General features: G+C 36.3%; 3 protein-coding genes across 3 annotated transcripts; all 3 read left to right on the forward strand.

The window, feature by feature from the left end:
- The first annotated feature begins 377 nt into the window (after nt 1–377).
- Nucleotides 378–8,539, forward strand: LOC107036252 (carboxypeptidase B). The gene is made up of 7 exons (XM_015254060.1): nt 378–544; nt 2,104–2,669; nt 3,691–3,852; nt 4,900–5,110; nt 5,226–5,468; nt 7,318–7,502; nt 7,857–8,539. Exons 1-7 carry the CDS (start codon nt 378–380, stop codon nt 8,030–8,032), a joined length of 1,710 nt encoding a protein of 569 aa, XP_015109546.1. The 3' UTR covers nt 8,033–8,539.
- A 761-nt stretch (nt 8,540–9,300) lies between these two features.
- LOC107036253 (trypsin-1-like) lies at nt 9,301–11,857 on the forward strand. Its single transcript, XM_015254061.1, has 3 exons — nt 9,301–9,343; nt 9,958–10,246; nt 11,386–11,857. The coding sequence occupies exons 1-3, from the start codon at nt 9,301–9,303 to the stop codon at nt 11,855–11,857; spliced, it is 804 nt and encodes a 267-aa protein (XP_015109547.1).
- A 1,504-nt stretch (nt 11,858–13,361) lies between these two features.
- LOC107036254 (transmembrane protease serine 9) lies at nt 13,362–21,418 on the forward strand. The gene is made up of 7 exons (XM_029125976.1): nt 13,362–13,421; nt 14,429–14,747; nt 16,069–16,372; nt 18,499–18,660; nt 19,359–19,714; nt 20,885–21,188; nt 21,248–21,418. The coding sequence occupies exons 1-7, from the start codon at nt 13,367–13,369 to the stop codon at nt 21,416–21,418; spliced, it is 1,671 nt and encodes a 556-aa protein (XP_028981809.1). The 5' UTR covers nt 13,362–13,366.
- Nucleotides 21,419–21,918: the final 500 nt, after the last annotated feature.

Below are 21,918 nucleotides of genomic sequence, written 5' to 3' on the forward strand. Positions count from 1 at the left end.
ATTGACATTGTCCCATTTCCCCCATAATCGAACTCCCGTTAGACCGAACTGGTTTAAACTGTTTCTCATTCAAGTCCCGAAACGCCAGGAAGTTGATAATTGCAGCGAACCCGACTGTGACAACTCATTTCTCCGAGAGAAATGACATTGTTCGTACCAAGAGAAAGACGTGCACGAAAGAACTTGTCGTCTATGGCCCATGACAGTGAAAATCCGCTGCCTCCACGTGGCTGAATGTAAATTGTTGCCATCGCTGAGATCAAAAGGAGCGGGTGCTTATGACGCAGGGGAAGGGGATTACACCTGTGAAGGTCAGACTTCAGTAACCGCGGGGCTACCGACACGCTCGCATCCAAGTTCCCTTGGAGTCAAGGTCAATGGCCATCACCAGAAAATCGCGGGATCGATCCGCTGGATCGATCAGTGTTACCTTAGTTGTTTTAATTTCGATAGTCGCGTGTGGAATTCCAAGCAGTTCTAGTCCGCTATCGGGAGTGAATTCGGTGGGAATCGAGGATAACAAGGATTCATCGACAATCGATGGGTAATTAGTAATTAGGGATGGCTTGATTGTCTGTTAATCTGGAGTAATTGATCGGGATTGATCGAGAGGCTATCGACCGAGTCGTTCCACTTTTCTATTGACATCGTTTCTCTGGCTACTCAATGTGTGAAGAACGCTCTCGCGTACACTTTGTATGGAAAATCGTGGAATTTTAATTTTCAGTGGGAATTCAATGGAATTCCAGTTTTTTGGGCGGCAGGAAAATTAAAATTCTAGAACTTGTTTGAATCTTCAGGCAAAACATGATTATTCAGTACGAAATTAAGTGGAATTCTCAATGAATTGAAAATTCTGGAATATATTTTCCGGATTTGTGTTAATTTTTATGGCATAATTGAACTGAAATGGATAATTTCTGGGGATGGTTCATCGAATTATGAATTCTTTAAGACAAAAGCCCTTGAAATTTGACAGCAACTATTGACTTGATAGTAATTTCCGCGAAATGGAGGGAGATTTCAGCCAAAAATTTCTCATCTGTCACACGGAGAATCAAGAATTTTTGCATGAATAAGTTAGAATTGTGGATAGGCTCTCAAACTAATTTCGTCGAAACTGAAAAATCTAACAAAACGTATTTTTGTGTGCAGCAAAAATTGAAAGAATTGAAAAATATTCTTCAGGCGTCTCAAATGTGAATAATTCGGGCAGAATTCAACGAAACTTCAAATTTTTCAGCACCAGGAAAACTAAAATTCTCCAACTTATTTCAATCTTCAGTCAAAACATGAATATTCCAAATGTACCAAATTACGCGGGATTCTCAAAGAATTGAAAATTCAACAATATAGTTCTCGGATTTATATTAATTCATGGAATAATTGAACTGAAATTTACAATTTCGCTTGATTTTTTTCATGAAATTCAAAATTTTTAATTACGAAAATTCATTAACTTTCAGTGGAATCATAATATAATAAAAAATTTCCAGAAATGTCATTCCCAGGAATTCCTGAAATTAAAAAAATTTCAACAACTCCAAAAAATGTTTAACAATGAAAAACAAAAATTTATCCATTGGGAATGTCTTTCAATTTAAATTTCGGAATATAAAATTATTGGATCTCTAAAAATCATGCGAAAAGTCTGTCGTGAATAGGTAAACCCGTGCATTTTTTTAGAAAACATTTTTTTTGTCAAATCGCTTTCACAAATTGTTGGGAAGCGATTTAACCAAAAAACGCATTTCCGAAAAAAATGTACTCATCCTAGTTTACCAATCCACCACCACCACTTTGATTGATTCTTCTTCGAAAGAGGAAAGAGATTGTATAATTCAGCAGCGAAGCGATAAACCGGGTTAACTCGATTTCGACTTTTGGCCAGTTTTTGACGAATATTTCGGAATCTAAGAGAGATAACAAAATTTGTCTTACGACCTTTTTTGTAACCTTTAATTGGCTCTACAAGAAAGGTTATGATAAAAAATTTTCTATCTCTTTTAGATTCCGAGATATTCGTCAAACACTGACCAATAGTCAAAATCGGTTTAATCCGGTTTACCGCTTCGCTACTGAATTCGCATAATTTATCCTCAGATCCCGCGATACCGAATCAATCCCGCTCAATGGATACAGCCCGAGACGAATCGACAAGTCCCCGTTCCGGAGGAGACAGCTTCCCTGGTTCTCCAACTGCCCTCACCCCCGGGGATTCTCCCTCTCGAACCTCTTCGAGACAGTCATCGACGTAGTCTCCGACGGTTTCAGTTCCCTCGTGAACAACGTCATAGGAGCAGAGCCGAAGACCGGAAAAGCTGCGACGAGCAGAGTCAGTTACAAGGGTCACCAATTACTGCGGATTCACCCGATCACTCAACGACAGGTCGACGAGTTGCGTGAGATGAGGGATTCTGAAGTTGAGGAGATCAAGTTCTGGACACAGCCGGCCGAGAACAAGTCAACGGACATCGTCGTGTCCCCCGATATCCTCGACGACGTGCGGGACTACCTGAGGGACAAGAAGATTGACTTCAAGGTTCTCATTCCCGATCTGCAGAAGACCATCGCCTACCAGAATCCTAAGATGTCGAAGGAGCAGAGGGACGACCTTGTCACGGTGCAGGGACACTCCATGACTTGGAAACGATACCATCGATTCGGCGGTAAGGCGAATTAAAACCGAAGATCTATTCCTTCTTGAGGGAAATTGAAAACAACTGGTGGAATTCCAGTCTTCAATGAATATCTTGGAATTTAAGAGAGATAGCAAATTTTTTGTTAAAAACATTTTTGTAGAGCCGATTGAGGCCTACAACAAATATTATTACGAAAATTTCGCTATCTCCCTTAGATTCGGAAATATTCCTCAAAAACTCAACTGGGAGATGAGTCGACTTAAACCGTTTTACCACTTCGCTACTGAATTAAAGATTTGAGACTGTAAATTATACAAGACAAATTTTAATGAATTGAAACAATTTGTTGTTTTTTTGTTGGAGACAATTTTTAATGAATGTTCTCGGAACTGAGGGGAAGCGACAATTTTTTTACAGAGAAGTTAACGAGGTCTTAATTAAAAATTCAAGATTATATTTACCTGAATTTTTCCGATGTCTATTGATTTTCATGGAATAATTGAATAGAAATCGACAGTTTCCATTGGTTTTCTCATCGAAGAATGAATTTTTAATGAAGAAATTCCTTGAAATTTCAGTGTAATTGAATTACAATAAAAATTTCCAAGTGCATTCCATTTAAAAATGTTTAACAGCCAAACTATTTTTTTTATAATGAAATTATTTTCCAAAATGAGTTCAATTAAGTCTCGAATTCCCCTCCAACTAGAAATTGAAGAATATATTTACCCAAATTTTTCTGTTTTCTATTAATTTTCATGGAATAATTGAATTGAATAATTAAAAATTACAGTCTCCATTGGTTTTCTTATCAAATAGTGAATTTTCAATGACAAAATTCCTTGAAATTTCACTGAAACTAAAATGTATTAAAATAATTGTAGTAATTGTATTATATGTATGTTTTTTTTAATTTATTTGTCATGTTTCTTTGTAAATTTCCAAAAGTATTTCGGCTAAAAATTTGCAACAGCATAACAAATTTGTTTTATCCTGAAATTATTGTCCGGAATGGGTTAATCTAATTCTTCAATTCCCCTCGAACCAGAAATAATGAAATACCTGGAATACCTCGCATTCACCTACCCAACGCTCGTGGAACTCGAGACAATTGGCCACAGTTTCGAGGGTCAGCCCCTGAAAGTGGTAAAGGTCTCGACAGGACGAGGTAAATCGGGTGCTGCTAAGCCAGCCGTTTGGATCGACGCAGGTAACGAGTCCATTCCCAGAATAATAAAAATCCTTGAAATTGCCCATAACGCCTCATCGCGCATGAACAAGTGGTTGCGTCCAGTCACGTCTGACTCGACAATTTCGAAGACTCCGTTTCTCCGTTTGAACTTTGATCAGACACGCACGATAAAATTTCGTAGAACAACCTAACGAGTTCGATAGCAAATTCTATTGTATTTCTGTTGAAGTTCTATAAGTTTTTAGAAAAATAATTACTAAATTTAATTATTAAAAAAATTAATAGATTCAATTATTAGGAAAATAATTATAGATTTAATAATTAATAATTTAATAGAAAATGTGCAATGAATACTATTTCAAAGAAACTATTTTATAGATTAGTTTATGGGAAAAATCAGTAGAATTTCATCTTTCTATACATATTTTCTAAAGACATTTTCTATAGGAATTCCGCGACATGAATTTTTTAAGTGTTTTCAACTCTATTTTTTTCTTTCTGTTAAACAAATTTTTAAAACAGAAGTTTGAGGGCTCCATTTCTCGATTTAAACTGCGATTTTCCACGTACGACAAAATTTCATAGAACAAAACCTAACGAATACGATACAAAATTCGATTGCGTTTCTGTTGAACTTCTACTGAAAATTTCATTAGTTTTTGGCGGACGCTATTGAAGAGTTCCACAGCTTTCCTGCGCGTTCTTTAACAATAGAAAATATCCAATAGAAACTATTTTATGGAAAAAATCAGTAGAATTCCATCTTTCCATACAACTTTTTCTGTAGGAATTCCTCAACATGAATTTTCAAACTGTTTTTAATTCCATTTTCCTTCTCTTTTTATTAACAAAATAAAAAAATATAAAATGTGAGCCACGAAATTTCTGTAGAATATTTTTCATTTAACATTAATATTGAAAAAAAAACGCGTAGAAAAACAGCGTAATTTTTACAGTTCAAGAAATCCAATAGAATTTTCTCTCGAATTCCGGCGGTTTTCCATGAAATTTTTTCATTCGTGCACATCACCCAGACAGGCTGAAAACAGTCTTCATGTTGATCAGGAATGCACGCCAGAGAGTGGATAGGCCCGGCAGTGGCGACCTACATCCTGAGCCAGTTGGTGGAGAAGAACTCGACGTATGCGAAACTTCTCGACACAACGGACTGGCTGATTCTTCCACTAGCCAATCCAGATGGCTACGAGTACAGCCACACTGGGGACAGATTGTGGAGGAAAACCCGGAGCAGTCATGCGGACGATAACGAGACGAGGTAATTAAATCCCCTTATCACTGGACGCACATTAGTCAATACTGTTATCAATGTGAATGCATTTGGATTAAATTAATCGATCATTATCGATGGAATTTATGGGATTGATTGATAGTCGGTACACACCAGCGAGTCTATTCCACTTTGTGACGCACTACACGCAGTGGCTGTGGGGCAAGTGCGAGGGCGTCGATCCCAATCGCAACTTCGACTATCACTGGGGCGAGGATAGGAATTACAGGCGAGGGGGTGCTAGCAGTGATCCTTGCCACGAGACCTACGAGGGCCCTCGGGCCTTCTCCGAGCCGGAGACCAAAGCCATGGCCGATTACATCATGGCTAATCGTCATAACATTAAGTATGTCAAGCCCTTATGAAGTGATTGTCAACGTTTCCCTTTGAATTCAAAGAGAATTCAGTAGCGAAGTGGTAAAACGATATAAGTCACTTTTGACTGTTGATCAGTTTTCAATGAATATCTCGGAATCTAAGCGAGATAGCGAAATTGTTGTTATAACCTTTTTCGTAGAGCCGATTGAAAGCCGCAACAAATGTGGTTACGAAAATTTCGCTATCTCCTTTAGATTCGGAAATATTCCTCAAAAACTCAACTGGGGGATAAGTTGACTTGAACCGCTTTACCACTTCGCTAATGAATTGGAATTTAGAGAGAAAAAATCCCGTACCGCCCCGCCGGGATTCGAATCCGGGTTTTGCAGGTCTACGCCGGGCACTCGCACTTATGAAGTGATTGTCAACATTTCCCTTTGAATTCAAAGAGAATTCAGTAGCGAAGTGGTAAAACGATATAAGTCAATTTTGACTGTTGATCAGTTTTCAATGAATATCTCGGAATCTAAGCGAGATAGCGAAATTGTTGTTATAGCCTTTTTTGTAGAGCCAATTGAGTACTACAACAAATGAAATCACAAAAATTTCGCTATCTTCCTTAGATTCGGAAATATTCCTCAAAAACTCAACTAGGGGATAAGTTGACTTAAACCGCTTTACCACTTCGCTAATGAATTGGAATTTAGAGAGAAAAAATCCCGTACCGCCCAGCCGGGATTCGAATCCGGGTTTCGCAGGTATGCGCCGGGCACTCGCACTTATGAAGTGATTATCAACATTTCCCTTTGAATTCAAAGAGAATTCAGTAGCGAAGTGGTAAAACGATATAAGTCAATTTTGACTGTTGATCAGTTTTCAATGAATATCTCGGAATCTAAGCGAGATAGCCAAATTGTTGTTATAACCTTTTTTATAGAGCCGATTGAGAGCCGCAATAAATGTATTTACAAAAATTTCGCTATCTCCCTTAGATTCGGAAATATTCCTCAAAAACTCAACTGGGGGATAAGCTGACTTGAACCGCTTTACCACTTCGCTAATGAATTGGAATTTAGAGAGAAAACATCCCGTACCGCCCAGCCGGGATTCGAATCCGGGTTTCGCAGGTATAGAAATATGCAAATTCGCCACACAACATCGCCTGACCACCTTTAACCATTAAATAAATTCAAAGAGAATTAGAATTTGGAGTTTAGGACCATTGGAAATGGTCCTAAACACTTTCGGTCTTGGGTTTTTCGAGGGAGTTAACATTTCTGATTGACTTCAATATTTTTCCTTGGATTAGAAATAAAGCTCTTAGACACATTGGATTTTTTTTTCGAGAAATGTGAGATTCTAAGATCACTTTTGAGGGATTTAGAACCTCTGACCCGCGCAATTCTCGTAGTTAGAAAAAAATTTGAATTTCTTGGAAGGAAAAGGTGAAATTTTTAATTTCACGGAAAATTCAATGGAATTCAAAAATTTTGAGCAGAAAGTAGATAGGAAGTCCCCAACTTATTTAAATTTTCCACCAAAATATGAATATTTAGTGACACATTCCGATGAATTTTCAATTAACTAAAAATTCAAAGATATATCATAAATTATGTCAAACCCTTAACAAACAATTCAATGGAGGTATTTCCCCTTCGACTTAGAATACAATTCTTAGAGATATTAAATTTTAAAACGAAAGCTTTAGACCCTCGTGACCCTCACAATGCTCGCACACTTGAAAAAAAAAACTGAAATTCCAAATTTTACGGAAAATCCAATGGAATTCGATAATTTTTTAGCAAACAAAAGCCAAAAATTCCCTCTGAAAGACAATACTAATATCCTCCATCCTCATTCACCGAAATAATTTCCAGACTCTACTTGACTCTCCACTCATACAATCAGATGTGGCTGGTGCCCTGGGGCCACACTCACACGAAACCCACGGATTACGCTGACCTCGCCAAAATAGCACGAAAAGCTGCGAAAGCTATTGCCAAGGTACACGGCACTGCGTACAAAGTCGGATCGTCAGCAGATTTGCTTTACCCCACGACAGGTAATTCCCCTTGATAAATTGACACCATTACACCGTGCGAGTTTCATATTTTCCTATTACCACTCACGGATATTTTATTTCATCGATGAAAAATGAATAAAAAACTGAAATGAGAAGGAAATCGATAGAACATTCAGTTGACCTCTCGGAATTGAATGCCATCAAAAAAAAGATCACAATCGCTTTCTTCTACCGCTTCGCGTACGTTAAATCAATGAACACAAATCTGAGCATTTAATAAGCCCAACGGAAATCTCCAGATACCATTATCAGTGAAATGCATTGATTTAAATACTCGGAATCGAGACGATTGCAAAATTCATTAAGCCTCTTGTTTATTTTGCTCGTTATCAGGCGCATCGGACGATTGGGCGAAAGGAGTTGCGGGTATCAAATACTCATACACCCTGGAGCTCAGGGATCGAGGAACTTATGGGTTTCTGCTGCCAGCCACTCAGATAATCCCCACGGCTCGAGAGACCTGGGCTGGGGTCAGAGCCATCGCTCGCATGGTCTCCAATGACACCTGAGATCGCTATCCATTCGTTAATAACTTTAGGTCAATTGATTGAACCGTGGATATCCCACCTGGACATACCTCATCTCCAAGAAGTGCTCGATTCGTGAAGAGTCTTATGTTTGGATTATAACGCGCGCGAAAAAATTTCGGAGAAAAATGTTGGAAATTCGATAGAAAATTCTGTCGGATTTCTGGTGAATTTCTGATGAAAATTATCCTTCACTACACATTCTTTTTAAAATAGAAAACAATAATAAGAATTCCTCCTGATGAATTTTTCACGTTATTTTGTAGAGAAAAATGAAAGGGAAAACTTCTTATACATTTTAAGTCTGGGAATTTGTATAGAAAATATTTCAATAGAATAAGTTGTATAAAAAATCAGATGCTGTCGGTGAAAAAACGATAAAAAGTTCAATAGAAATTCAACAGAAATAGTTTTTCTATGAAATTTTTCTCGCTTTTTGGTGCTTTAAGGCATTTTTGGTGTAAGTGATTGTAATCACTGGTATTTATTCTGGATTGGTGAATCAATTCAAGGAAATCATTTGAATTGTTTAAAGCTTGAGACTGTACATAATCAATAAACTTTAATTGTTAGATTTTATGACGTTTTTGTGTCCTTTCTCCCGTTGTTATTATCTGGGCTTGAAACTGAATGGAATATCAAAGTTCATTAATGCAAGGTATCACTATCTTCTGAATAAAAAAACCGTAGAGGTGACTAATAGAAATTATTTTATATAAAAAATAGATGGAATTTCATCTTTTTACGCAACTTTTTCCACTGAACATTTCTAACGGAAAAAATATGCAAGTAAGTTCCGCAATTTTCCAATACAATCGGCTAAAAAAAAAATTAAAACTCCAATAAAAATCCAACAGGAATAGTTTTGCTATGAAATTTTTAACGCAGTTTTGAGGAAAATGATTGTAATCACTGGTATTTATTCTGGATTGATTAATCAATTCGAGGCAATCATTTGAATTGCTTGAGACTTGAGACTGTACATAATCAATAAACTTTAATTGTTAGATTTTATGACGTTATTTTATGTCTTTTCTCCCGTTGTTATTGTCTGGCTTTACATCTGAATACAATTTCAAAGTTCATTAATGCAATGCTTTACTATCTTCTGCATCAAAATAATGATAGAGGTGGCTGATCTGATCGCATTGATTGCATTTCGGAAAGGCCCACTGTCTTATCATGTGCGACTGATATGATGGTGGTACATAATGATCATAGAGCACGGAAGCGAGTCACACGCCTTCGAAATGCTGTACCAGTGTTTGATCGCTGCTTTCTTCGTTGCACAAGGTGAGTTCTTCAACATTTTCGAATTTAATTTATAGGTACATGTAGATTTTTTATGTTGTCACATTCGAATGAAAATGAAAAATTTCAGACAATTGAGATTTTTGTTTAATAATAATTCAAATTTTTTCATTCACTGGGAAAGTTCAAGAAACAATCCTTTGAACTTTTACCCAAACCAGTCATTTTTTAGGAAAAAAATTCATTGGAATTTCAAAAAAAAAAATCACAAAAAAAAACAAAAATCACAAATGAATCCTAATCCTAATAATAATAATAATAATAATAATAATAATAATAATAATAATAATAATAATAATAATAATAATAATAATAATAATAATAATAATAATAATTGATGATTTTGGTAGTTCTAAATTCACCAATGAATTTCAATGAATTGGAATTCATTGAAATTTTTTTTTGGAATTTATTTTTTGTTATTTCATATGCATTTTTTGTTTTACATTTTTATAATTTCTCCTGGAAAATTAGAGCCGAAATTTTTATGAGCAAAGCATTCGGGCCTTCGATTGTCGAAAAATACTGCAGATAATGAGAAAAATAATTGATTGACTGAGGATTAGTTTAATTTATTCAATTTTAATTTATTCAAGGGTTCGCCCTCGACCCGCGCATCACCAACGGAGAGACTGCTGTCCCCTACAAGTACCCATACCAGGTATCTGTCCAATGGGGACTGCCACCTTTAATTAAATACCGTCACATCTGTGGGGGCTCCATCATCCACCCCAGATGGATCCTGACCGCTGGCCACTGCATCACCGAAATCCCCAAGATTGGACGGTTGCAGGTCAGCGCTGGGAAGCACATTATCAACAAGGATGAGCCTGGACAGGAGAACCGCGTCGTCACCCTCAGAATGGCCCATCCCAACTACCCAGGGTGAGAAAACATCTTGTCTGACTAGTTCGTGAATTATCCCCTTAACGAGTGGCGCCACGAGAAAACATTAGTGCGCATTTTTTATGGGAATTTTTCCGCCGAGTACATTAATTCGTGAGATAATTACGAGATTCTGTAGGGAAATAGACATGACAGATTATTTTTTTAAATTATCTCCGAGTTTAAGAGAAATAATAACATTTTGGTAAAAAGAAGAATCAAATTTTCAGAAAAAGTTCTTCTCATTTCATTTTATTTCATTACTGTCGCTACAGTGGAAGGTCAATTATAGAATGAAATTTGTGATGACGATTTGTTTAATAATGCACTAAATTATTGACTAATACGATTAATTTATTTAAGGGGGGAAGTGCTCATTACTTCATTCCTCATACTTTTTTAATTTTATTTTTAGTGTGTCATCCCAAAGTTGAGTTGAGACGTCTCGTTCTCCCATTCTAGTTAATTAACATTTCTCCAGCCTAAAAATTAATCGCGTGAATTATCCCCTTAACGAGTGGCGCCACGAGAAAACATTAGTGCGCACTTTTTATGGGAATTTTTCCGCCGAGTACATTAATTCGTGAGATAATTACGAGATTCTGTAGGGAAATAGACATGACAGATTATTTTTTAAAATTATCTCAGAGAAATAATAACATTTTGGTAAAGAGAAGAGTAAAATTTGCGAAAGAAGTTCTTCTCATTTGATTTTATTTCATTACTATCGTTATAAAATGAAGCCAATTACAGAACCCTGGTAAAACAGTTCGATTATTTCCGACTGGGTGATAAAAAATGAATCGGCATTAATGGTGTTTCTGTCTTTGCCCGTTAAATTCCGATTGGTTGGTAGGTCTCTACTACTTGGAGTTTGAGAAAATTATGAGAATTAATGGGAACGAGGGTATGTGGCCGTTATCGTCCGATTACTTTCCAAAAAAGTGGTTGATAGATCTCATATTCCGCACATAAACATTTAAATGAGTAATAAATATTAAAGATTCATATGAGCAGGTGAAGTTACCTGATTTTTCAGTATCAAAATGGAGATAAATATCATGTAAATTTCGTGTTGTTAAAAATGTGAATTTTTTTTTATTTGAAATTTCAATTTCATTCTTTAAATATTCCCCCAGAGGTATTGCCCAACACGACATTGGTCTCCTCCGTCTGAAGACCCCCCTGACCTACAACAGTCACGTCCAGCCGGTCGCCCTCCCCGCGCAGGCGAAGCAGCACACCGGCGAGACCGTCCTCACGGGCTGGGGTTCCGTCTCCACCGGAATAATTCCCAAGCTCCCCGCGGAACTACAGACCGTTCAGGTCCCCATCGTCGACTACGACGCCTGCCTGAAGTCCTTCAAGGAGGCCGCCGGCAAGGTCGAGCTCTTCGACACGCAAGTCTGCACTGGACCAGTCGGCGGAAACATTTCCGCCTGCTCCGGGGACTCGGGCGGTCCACTCGTTCAGTTCGACGCTGATGGCAAACCCGAACAAGTTGGAATCGTCTCCTGGGGGGTCTACCCATGCGGAGTCGCTGGAACCCCTTCTGTCTACACTCGCGTCTCCTCTTATGTCGATTGGATCAAGTCGACGGTCAACGTTTAATAGCGAAATGGATTTCTAATTAATTTTTGGGGAAGTAGGGTCAATAGATTTTTATTACTCTACTTCCTGTTTTTTATTTTGAAATAAAATTCCGACCTTTTTCTTTAATATGAGTAGTAGCAAAATTATTGATTACATTCCAAGATGAGTGAATTAAACGATGACAGTGAATAATTTGGGATCAAGCGACGAAAATATTTTGCAATAAAGTTTGGATTGTTTCCCTTAATATGATGCATCAGTAAAATCATTGATTACATTCGAAGATCAGTGAATTGAAAGTGAATTTTGTGTCTTACGTCGATTGGATCAAGTCGGAGGTCAACGTTTAATAGCGAAATGGATTTCTAATTAATTTTTGAGGAAGGTCAATAGATTTTTATTACTCTACTTCCTGTTTTTTATTTTGAAATAAAATTCCGATCTTTTTCTTTAATATGAGTAGTAGCAAAATTATTGATTGCATTCCAAGATGAGTGAATTAAACGATGACAGTGAATAATTTGGGATCAAGCGACGAAAATATTTTGCAATAAAGTTTGGATTGTTTCCCTTAATATGATGCATCAGTAAAATCATTGATTACATTCGAAGATCAGTGAATTAAATGTGAATTTTGTGGCTTATGTCGATCGGTCAAGTCGAAGGTCAACGTTTAATAGCGAAATGGATTTCTAATTAATTTTTGGGGAAGTAGGGTCAATAGATTTTTATTACTCTACTTCTTGTTTTTTATTTTGAAATAAAATTCCGATCTTTTTCTTTAATATGAGTAGTAGCAAAATTATTGATTACATTCCAAGGTGAGTGAATTAAACGATGAAAGTGAATAATTTGGGATCAATCGACGAAAATATTTTGCAATAAAGTTTCGATCATTTTCCTTAACATGGCGTATTAGTAAAATGATTGATACATTTCAAGATGAGTGAATTAAAAAATGAAAATTAATAAATTGGGACCAGAGATGTCCTACAAAAATTTAGAATCAATGTCATTCATTTTATTTTCCCGACGAAACCCCTCAAAACCATTGAGAATGAACAATCACTTGACTTCGCTCCAAAATCCGTTGTCACTGATCCACTGATCTACTGAATTATCATCAACCACTTTAAACTAAACTTTTACATTCCACGAAACGGGAATTCCTTCCACTATCTCTCATTTTTCCAACACCCCGATAAATAAATAAACCTATGGACTATCATCAATCACGATACCACGTGGAGATCGATCAATTACGGGACAAAAAGTCTGATCACACTTGTTGAGTGGAAAACAGAATCCTCCGCAAGTGGCTCAAGACTGCAAGCTATTGATAATAACCGATAAGCGGTGGAATAAAAGTCTCCTGGAAAAATCGATATTACTTTGTCAATTATTATCGATGAGTGCATCTGGGAAAAGTCATCGGAATTACGCGCTAGTTCTTGCTCTCATGCGTTTATCGTCGATCGGGTATATAATGTAGGGAAAGCCTGGAAAAATGATTAGTGATCGATCGACATGGCTTCTGAGGTCGTTTTCGGTGTGGCTCTGCTCCTGGCGGTTGGGCAGGCCGGTGAGTTCACCAAAAATTGATTGAAGTTGATCGGAATGAATAATGAATAATTAGAGAAAATCGATTCCGTTTTCATTCCTGAATTAAAAGAATTCCGCGAGATATTTTTTAAAGAGAAGCAATAATTTATTAGATGATTGCGGAGTGAATACAAATTGAATTTTAAAAAAATAATTCCAAACATAATTATTTTTGACTGTGAATTATGTTTGGAAATTTCTCTTTTGAAAATCGATTCCATTTTTATTTGTGAAATACAAGAATTCCGCGGGATATTTTTTAAAGAGAATAAATAATTTTTTAGATGATTGCGGAGTGAATACAAATTGAATTTTTAAAAAATTATTCCAAACATAATTTGTTTCGACTGTGAATTATGTTTGGAAATTTCTCTTTTGAAAATCGATTCCATTTTTATTTGTGAAATACAAGAATTCCGCGGGATATTTTTTAAAGAGAATAAATAATTTTTTAGATGATTGCGGAGTGAATACAAATTGAATTTTTAAAAAATTATTCCAAACATAATTTGTTTCGACTGTGAATTATGTTTGGAAATTTCTCTTTTGAAAATCGATTCCATTTTTATTTGTGAAATACAAGAATTCCGCGAGATATGTTTTAAAGAGAATGAATAATTTTTTAGATGATTGCGGAGTGAATACAAATTGAATTTAAAAAAAATAATTCCAAACATAATTCTTTTTGACTGTGAATTATGTTTGGAAATTTCTCTTTTGAAAATCGATTCCTTTTTCATTCGTGAAATACAAGAATTCCGCGAGATATTTTTTAAAGAGAATGAATAATTTTTTCGATGATTGCGGAGTGAATACGATTGAATTAAAAAAAAATAATTCCAAACATAATTCATTTCGACTGTGAATTACGTTTGGAAATTTCGCTTTTGAAAATCGATTTCTTTTCCATTCGTGAAATAAAAGAAGAAGAGTCATTAGACATCATCCCCAGAAGACAATCCCCAGACGATAATTTTTCCCCAACAGAACAAGGCCCGTTCCTGGGCCTGAGTGTCGACCCTCCCGGACTCCCTCGAATCGTCGGAGGAAGTGAAGCAGTCAAGGGAGCTTTTCCTCACCAAGCATCGCTGCAGTGGGGCCTGCCTCCACTGACACCCTACAGTCACTTCTGCGGGGGGTCGATTATCAACGATCGATGGGTCCTGACCGCTGCCCACTGCATCGCAGCTGTCCCCAGCTTTGGATCGTTCGTCGTGAAACTCGGAAAGCACTCATTGAAGGAGAAAGAAGCGGAGGAGCAAGTGATCGAGGTCGCTGCTTCATTCGTTCACAAGAACTACACAGGGTACATCATGAATGAATTTCTTAACTCGTCCAATTGAAACGGGGATGACCATCAAATAAAAACAACAGTAAAAATGAATTGTTTACTGTTCTGATCAATATTAGATTCTTCAATATTAAGGATGTTCGACACCCTTTTAGCCAAAATTGACGTTGTTTTCATTTTTCTGGCAAATTATCGATGGGAGTGACGTGAAAAAATATAACGATTTTGTGGTTTGTCATTCTTTAATGGCTCACGAAGTTGCGTAGTGGTGCGATAATTTTCATGCGTTTTTTCTACAGTTTTGTGATTCTTTTTAAAAGTTTAGAGAAAACGCAGGAAAATGTTCGCACCACCTTAAAATTTCGTCAGTCATTAAATAATGACAAAACGCAAAAACGTTATATTTTTTCACGTCAATTCCATCATAAGTTTGCCAGAAAAATTAAAAATACCTGAATTTTGGCAGAAAGGGTGTAGAACATCCTTAAGAGGATTTGAGCCTTAGGTTTATTGAAGTTCACACGTAATCCTCGAAATTTAAAAATAATGAAATAATTGATAATCTAAATTTCCGAGTGAAGATGAGTGGGATAATTGATAATATGGCACTCTCGATTGTCCATTGAGTGAATAATGCTACATTTCATAAAAAGAATTTTCGATTAACCACATATTCGTCAATCTTCATAATTCAATTATCACTCCGTTGGTCCGCACCAGCATAAATCGACATAATGATAAATTTGAATGATTAGATCGTGTACTTGAAGAAGTCCCATGAGATTTTTTATATTCAGTGTTACTTAATTATATATTGAAGCTCAAAGTTGCCATGTTTTTCTAAAAATTCGCTTTATACACAGTACACGGCCTGGAGTTCCGGAATAAAAATTTGAAAATCTAACTACTTATTATATTTTTAGCGGATATCTTCATTGATGACATTTTCAAATGTTTCAAGTTTTCAAATTTTTCTGAGGCTTGACTGCAGTGTGATTTAAAAAATCGGAAAAATTCCGGCGCCGCGCTCATAGCGCGACTAATGGAATTTTATTGATTGATTACACAATTCAGAATTTTAATATTTAATTACTAAATTAATCATCAATTAAAATATTACAGTTATTATTATTTTAATATGTAATTACTAAATTAATCATCATCAAACATTTAATTACTAAATTAATTATCAATTAAATATTTGTAGAGTGATATTAACGAATTGACGAATTCAAAATTTAACGCTAATTCTAATTTATGAATATGGTTATCTCTGAATTGAAAACAATTTCATCGTTTCATTCGTTTCGGACTGAAATGAGGATTGTCTTCACAGAGGAGTTGCTCCCTTCGACGTAGCTGTCGTGAAACTGAAGTCCGCGGTGGTCTTCAACAAGAGGGTTGCTGCGATCAACCTACCGAAGGCCGGAGCCCGCCCCTCTGGCAACGTCACCCTCTCGGGGTGGGGATCAACAGCCCCCAGTGGGTTGTCACTCCCTGCGAAGCTGCAAACAGTTGTTCTACCTGTTGTGGATTTAGCTACTTGTAGGAAGCAACTTGAGAAACTCGTGGGGCCTTCCCCTCTGCACGATAACAACGTTTGCACGGGACCGTTGAGTGGGGGAGTGTCTGCTTGCAGCGTAAGATTTTCTTCCAACTTAAGGGACTACTATGAGTTTTAACAGTTCACTGTTAAAAAATTACTCTTGAAATTTCAAATGAAAAAAATTGAAATTTTTAACAACACTAAGGCCCGGTTGCGCCAGCTCCGGGTAATGAAAACTTCAGATAAGACAAAATAGTATATTTCGTAACGAGTGCAAAAAAGTGTTTTTGCAAAAAAAAAACATTTTTTCACCAGTTACGAACAATATTTTTCATCGAAATGTGGCGGAAATCGGCACGCTCCGCGTGCCTAAAAGTCCACTTTTCGTCACAGCGTGATGAAATAGTATATGTCGTAACGAGTGCAAAATAGTATATTTCGTAACGAGTGCAAAAAAGTGTTTTTTGGCGAGTGGGAGGCCTTCGGCTCGTGATATAATCCCACGAGCTGAAAAACATTTTTTCACGAGTTACGAACAATATTTTTCATCACAATGTGGCGGAAATCGGCACGCTCCGCGTGCCTAAAAGTCCACTTTTCGTCACAGCGTGATGAAATAGTATATTTCGTAACGAGTGCAAAATAGTATATTTCGTAACGAGTGCAAAAAAGTGTTTTTTGGCGAGTGGGAGGCCTTCGGCTCGTGATATAATCCCACGAGCTGAAAAACATTTTTTCACGAGTTACGAACAATATTTTTCATCACAATGTGGCGGAAATCGGCACGCTCCGCGTGCCTAAAAGTCCACTTTTCGTCACAGCGTGATGAAATAGTATATTTCGTAACGAGTGCAAAATAGTATATTTCGTAACGAGTGCAAAAAAGTGTTTTTTGGCGAGTGGGAGGCCTTCGGCTCGTGATATAATCCCACGAGCTGAAAAACATTTTTTCACGAGTTACGAACAATATTTTTCATCACAATGTGGCGGAAATCGGCACGCTCCGCGTGCCTAAAAGTCCACTTTTCGTCACAGCGTGATGAAATAGTATATTTCGTAACGAGTGCAAAATAGTATATTTCGTAACGAGTGCAAAAAAGTGTTTTTTGGCGAGTGGGAGGCCTTCGGCTCGTGATATAATCCCACGAGCTGAAAAACATTTTTTCACGAGTTACGAACAATATTTTTCATCACAATGTGGCGGAAATTGGATTTTTAGGCACGCGGAGCGTGCCGAAAAGTTCACTTTTCGTCACAGCGTGATGAAAAGTAAACTTTTATGTTCGATGGATTATTTTACGCGGGAGAGTATCTCAAATTTATCCCAGAAACAAAAAATAAAATTTGATCCCAAGGTTAAATCAGTGTTAATTCAAATGGGGCTACAGGATAAATAAAAAATAATCCTTCGGGTCAAATATTGAAGTATTGTGACCCCTACGATATAATTGACCCCGATGATAAATTTTACTCTGGGGTTTATTTGGATAACAGGGCTTGGTGCAACCGGGTCTTAATTTACATGAAATTTATCTCCATTTTGTTACTAAAAACCAGGTGACTTGTTTGAATAATCAATGAAATTCTCATTTCCCGATTCACACGACAACGGAAATTATTAGAAATAACAAAAATTCAGGCAATTATTTTATGGAATTTTCAACTTATTGACAATTCAATTAAATTTAATATTCAATTTTCATAATGAATGGGAACTTTCATGAATAATATGATTTTAAATCAAATTAAACCCCACAACATTGAGAATTCAATTGCAATCGTTACGGGAAATTGAATGAATTTCTAATAATGTTACGGACTATTGGAATGAGATTTTTTATACACCGAAGATCGATTATAAATGTCTAAAAACGAATACTTAGTGCAAAAAAATTAATTGTTCACTGTTCGTTTGGCCCACAGACGCTTAAAATGCTAAAAATACTTGAGGGCCTCCAATTTTTGAGCTACAGAGGTTTTCTTTTCAAAATTTTGGACCAAAAATGTGCAATAAAAATTACGAATTAGCTTCGTTAATAAAAAATTCCACAATTTACATAAAATAGCCCGAGAAATGTTTAGGGATCAAGTCGCAATAACTTGGACATTGACGGAATTCTCTCTATTTCGAAATCATGAATATTTAAACAAAATCATGAGTTTCCATTTATCCTGCTGAATTTGATCGAAATGTTTACTAAAATTTTTTTTTTTCATTAGGGAGATTCTGGTGGTCCTTTGATCGCGAAAACAGGCGCGAGGTCCGAAGTCGTGGGAATCGTCTCCTGGGGGATAATGCCCTGCGGCAGTGTGGGGGCTCCATCAGTCTACGCTAGAGTATCAGCGTTCATCAGTTGGATCGAGGATACAATCGCCAAAAACTGAAGGAATTACGAATTACCTCATCGATCTCTATATTTTTATTCAATCTGACCCTGTAAATTGTTAAATTATTACCTTTGAAGTGGAATAAAACACCTCGACTGAATCCTCCACGCCGTGTTCGATGAGTTTGTAACCCAGAAAAAATTGCGGAGAGAAGATTGGCTTCAGATGATGTAGTTCAAGGCTGGAGGAATGCAGGACGGAAGGAATTAAGTTTTCACAATCGGAGAGAGAATTATTTTCAACTTCTCACTTCAATGGTCTTCTGGTTTTCTGGTACCAGAGGCTTTGGTTTGAAAATGATCCGTCCGTATAAAATAGAGAGGAAAAATGCAACATTTTTCAATTGTGGTTCATCATGGGCTGGGGAATCATCTCGTTTTTTGCAGTGTTTTTTATTATTCAAGAAACTGGTGGGTTTAATGTATTTCATGAAGTGAAAATTCTGCACGTGCAACAGAAAAAAAAAAAAATAGATGATAACTAAGTTACGATTAACTAAACATAATTTATCAATTGTTAATTGATTATTAATTCATTATTCTCAAAGTAATCACGGATTTATTTCGAAACAATCAGAGAGAGAATTATTTTCTACTTCTCATGTCAATGGTCTTCTGTTCGAAAGTGATGAAACAAAAATGAATGGGAAAAAATTAATGAATGGGCCATTATAAAAAATTATTTAATTAATTAATCATAAATTATCGACTGTTTATTTATTATTCTCGATAGAATCACGTCGATATTTCAAAGAAGACAAAATCTTCCTCGACGCTAGAATCATCGGAGGAGTGGAAGTCGTGAGGAACTCCTACCCCCATCAAGTATCTCTCCAATGGGGTTTTCTATCCTCGACAAGCACCAGACACTTCTGCGGAGGAATAATCATCAATCAATCGTGGATTCTCACAGCTGCCCACTGCATCGATGCCATCCCGGAGATAGGGGGACTAGTCGTGAGGGCTGGGAAACATGTTCTCAATCAAGTGGAGACTATGGAACAGTCCAGGAGAGTTGCTGCAGCTTATGCTCACGAGAATTTCATTGGGTGAATTTCACATTCAAATTTTCTAAATTGCTTTCATGCGATATTTTCTAAAATGGTCAACTTATCTCGTGAACAAGTGATTGTAGGACGAATCGTCATAAAACCTTTTTTGTGGGGAATTGAATTTTCGATAAAAAACGTTTTGTGGCATTTTCTCGTCAACCCAGTCGTTACCGAGATAAATCGGCATTTAAAAAGACAATTTCACAATTTTTTAATTAAGAAGTTTAAATTTAAATTTCATTGTGTGGAACTCCTAAATTTCCAATAAAAAATTACTCTTTACATTAATGTGAATTTATTCACAACTAACCTAACTGATCCCCCAATTAATTAATTAATTAATGTAAAGAGTATTTTTTTATTGGAAATTCGGGAGTTTCACACAATGAAATTTAAATTTTATTGCGTGAAACTCCTTAACAAAAATTTGGGAAATTGTCTTTTTAAATGTCGGTTTATCAACATTAAATAATAATAAAAAATAATGGTAATTAATTAATTAATTACTGCCCCATTCAATTGAATTGAGAATCAATTAATTCTGAATAGCACAAGAAGTGATTTTTTCTTGGAAATTTAATTCTTAAAAAATAAAATTTTAGTAATTAATTAACCTTTTTTATTTTAATTAATTAATCAACTGCTTGATTTTGAGAATGAATCTCTCTATTTCATAGAGACGTCGCTCCTTTCACAATTTTTTTATTAAGAAGTTTAAATTTAAATTTCATTGTGTGGAACTCCTAAATTTCCAATAAAAAATTACTCTTTACATTAATGTGAATTTATTCACAACTAACCTAACTGATCCCCCAATTAATTAATTAATTAATGTAAAGAGTATTTTTTTATTGGAAATTCGGGAGTTTCACACAATGAAATTTAAATTTTATTGCGTGAAACTCCTTAACAAAAATTTGGGAAATTGTCTTTTTAAATGTCGGTTTATCAACATTAAATAATAATAAAAAATAATGGTAATTAATTAATTAATTACTGCCCCATTCAATTGAATTGAGAATCAATTAATTCTGAATAGCACAAGAAGTGATTTTTTCTTGGAAATTTAATTCTTAAAAAATAAAATTTTAGTAATTAATTAACCTTTTTTATTTTAATTAATTAATCAACTGCTTGATTTTGAGAATGAATCTCTCTATTTCATAGCGACGTCGCTCCTTTCGACATAGGCCTCCTCCGACTGACAATGCCCTTGACCTGGACAACCGCAGTGCAGCCGATAAATCTCCCCCAACCAGGGGCGATCCCAACGGGAAACGTCACCGTCACAGGCTGGGGCGCGACGGACCCCAGCGGAGGAAATCTGGGGAACGTCCTCCTCTCTGTGGACATCCCTCTGATCTCCCTGAGGACCTGCAGGAGAGCTCTCATCCCATTCGGAGGAGCTGCGACCCTCCACGAGACTAATATTTGCAGTGGACCACTGACTGGAGGATTCTCCCCGTGCAACGTGAGTGCCTCCTCCACTCTTTCCCAATTCTCTCAAATTACCTCGGATTTTTAATGCAGGGGGACTCAGGGGGTCCGCTGATAAGGAGAAACGGTGCTAATTGGGAAGTGGTGGGGATTGTCTCCTGGGGAGTGATTCCCTGCGGACTGAGAGGTGCCCCTTCAGTCTACGTTCGAGTCTCAGCCTTCATCGACTGGATACAATCGATGATAACAAGGAATTCTCAATGAAAAATAAAAAATCTTTTCAAATGAATCGGACGTAACAGTAATTTATTTCATGATCATTTATCATACATCTCGTTTTTGCATTTTGTTTTTCCTCTTTCGCAGTTTCAATTACTATATCGACGAATGAAATGCGAATTCACTGACGGCGTAAACATAAACATTCGTGATGAACAAAATTGTTTATTTTAATTGTTCATTACCTGGGGTATTTGGATAACTGAAATAAACAATTTAGTTAATTATTAAAATTATTATTTATTTTTATTATCATTTTAATAATTCACAAGTACCTGGGGTACTTGGATAACTGGAATAAACAATTTTGTTCATCATTACCTCGAAGCGAATATGTTCATCTTTATGGACCTGTTAAATTTCAAACTATTATGGTAAATTAGAACAAGATTATGGTTGAATTAGAATAAAATATTTCGACGACTGTGCAACGAATATTTGCACTGGACCTCTGACCTATGAATTCTTCTCACACAACGTAAGTG

The sequence above is a fragment of the Diachasma alloeum genome, unplaced genomic scaffold (genome assembly GCF_001412515.2).
Source record: "Diachasma alloeum isolate Michigan unplaced genomic scaffold, Dall2.0 Dall_scaffold_00208, whole genome shotgun sequence".
NCBI lineage: Eukaryota > Metazoa > Arthropoda > Insecta > Hymenoptera > Braconidae > Diachasma > Diachasma alloeum.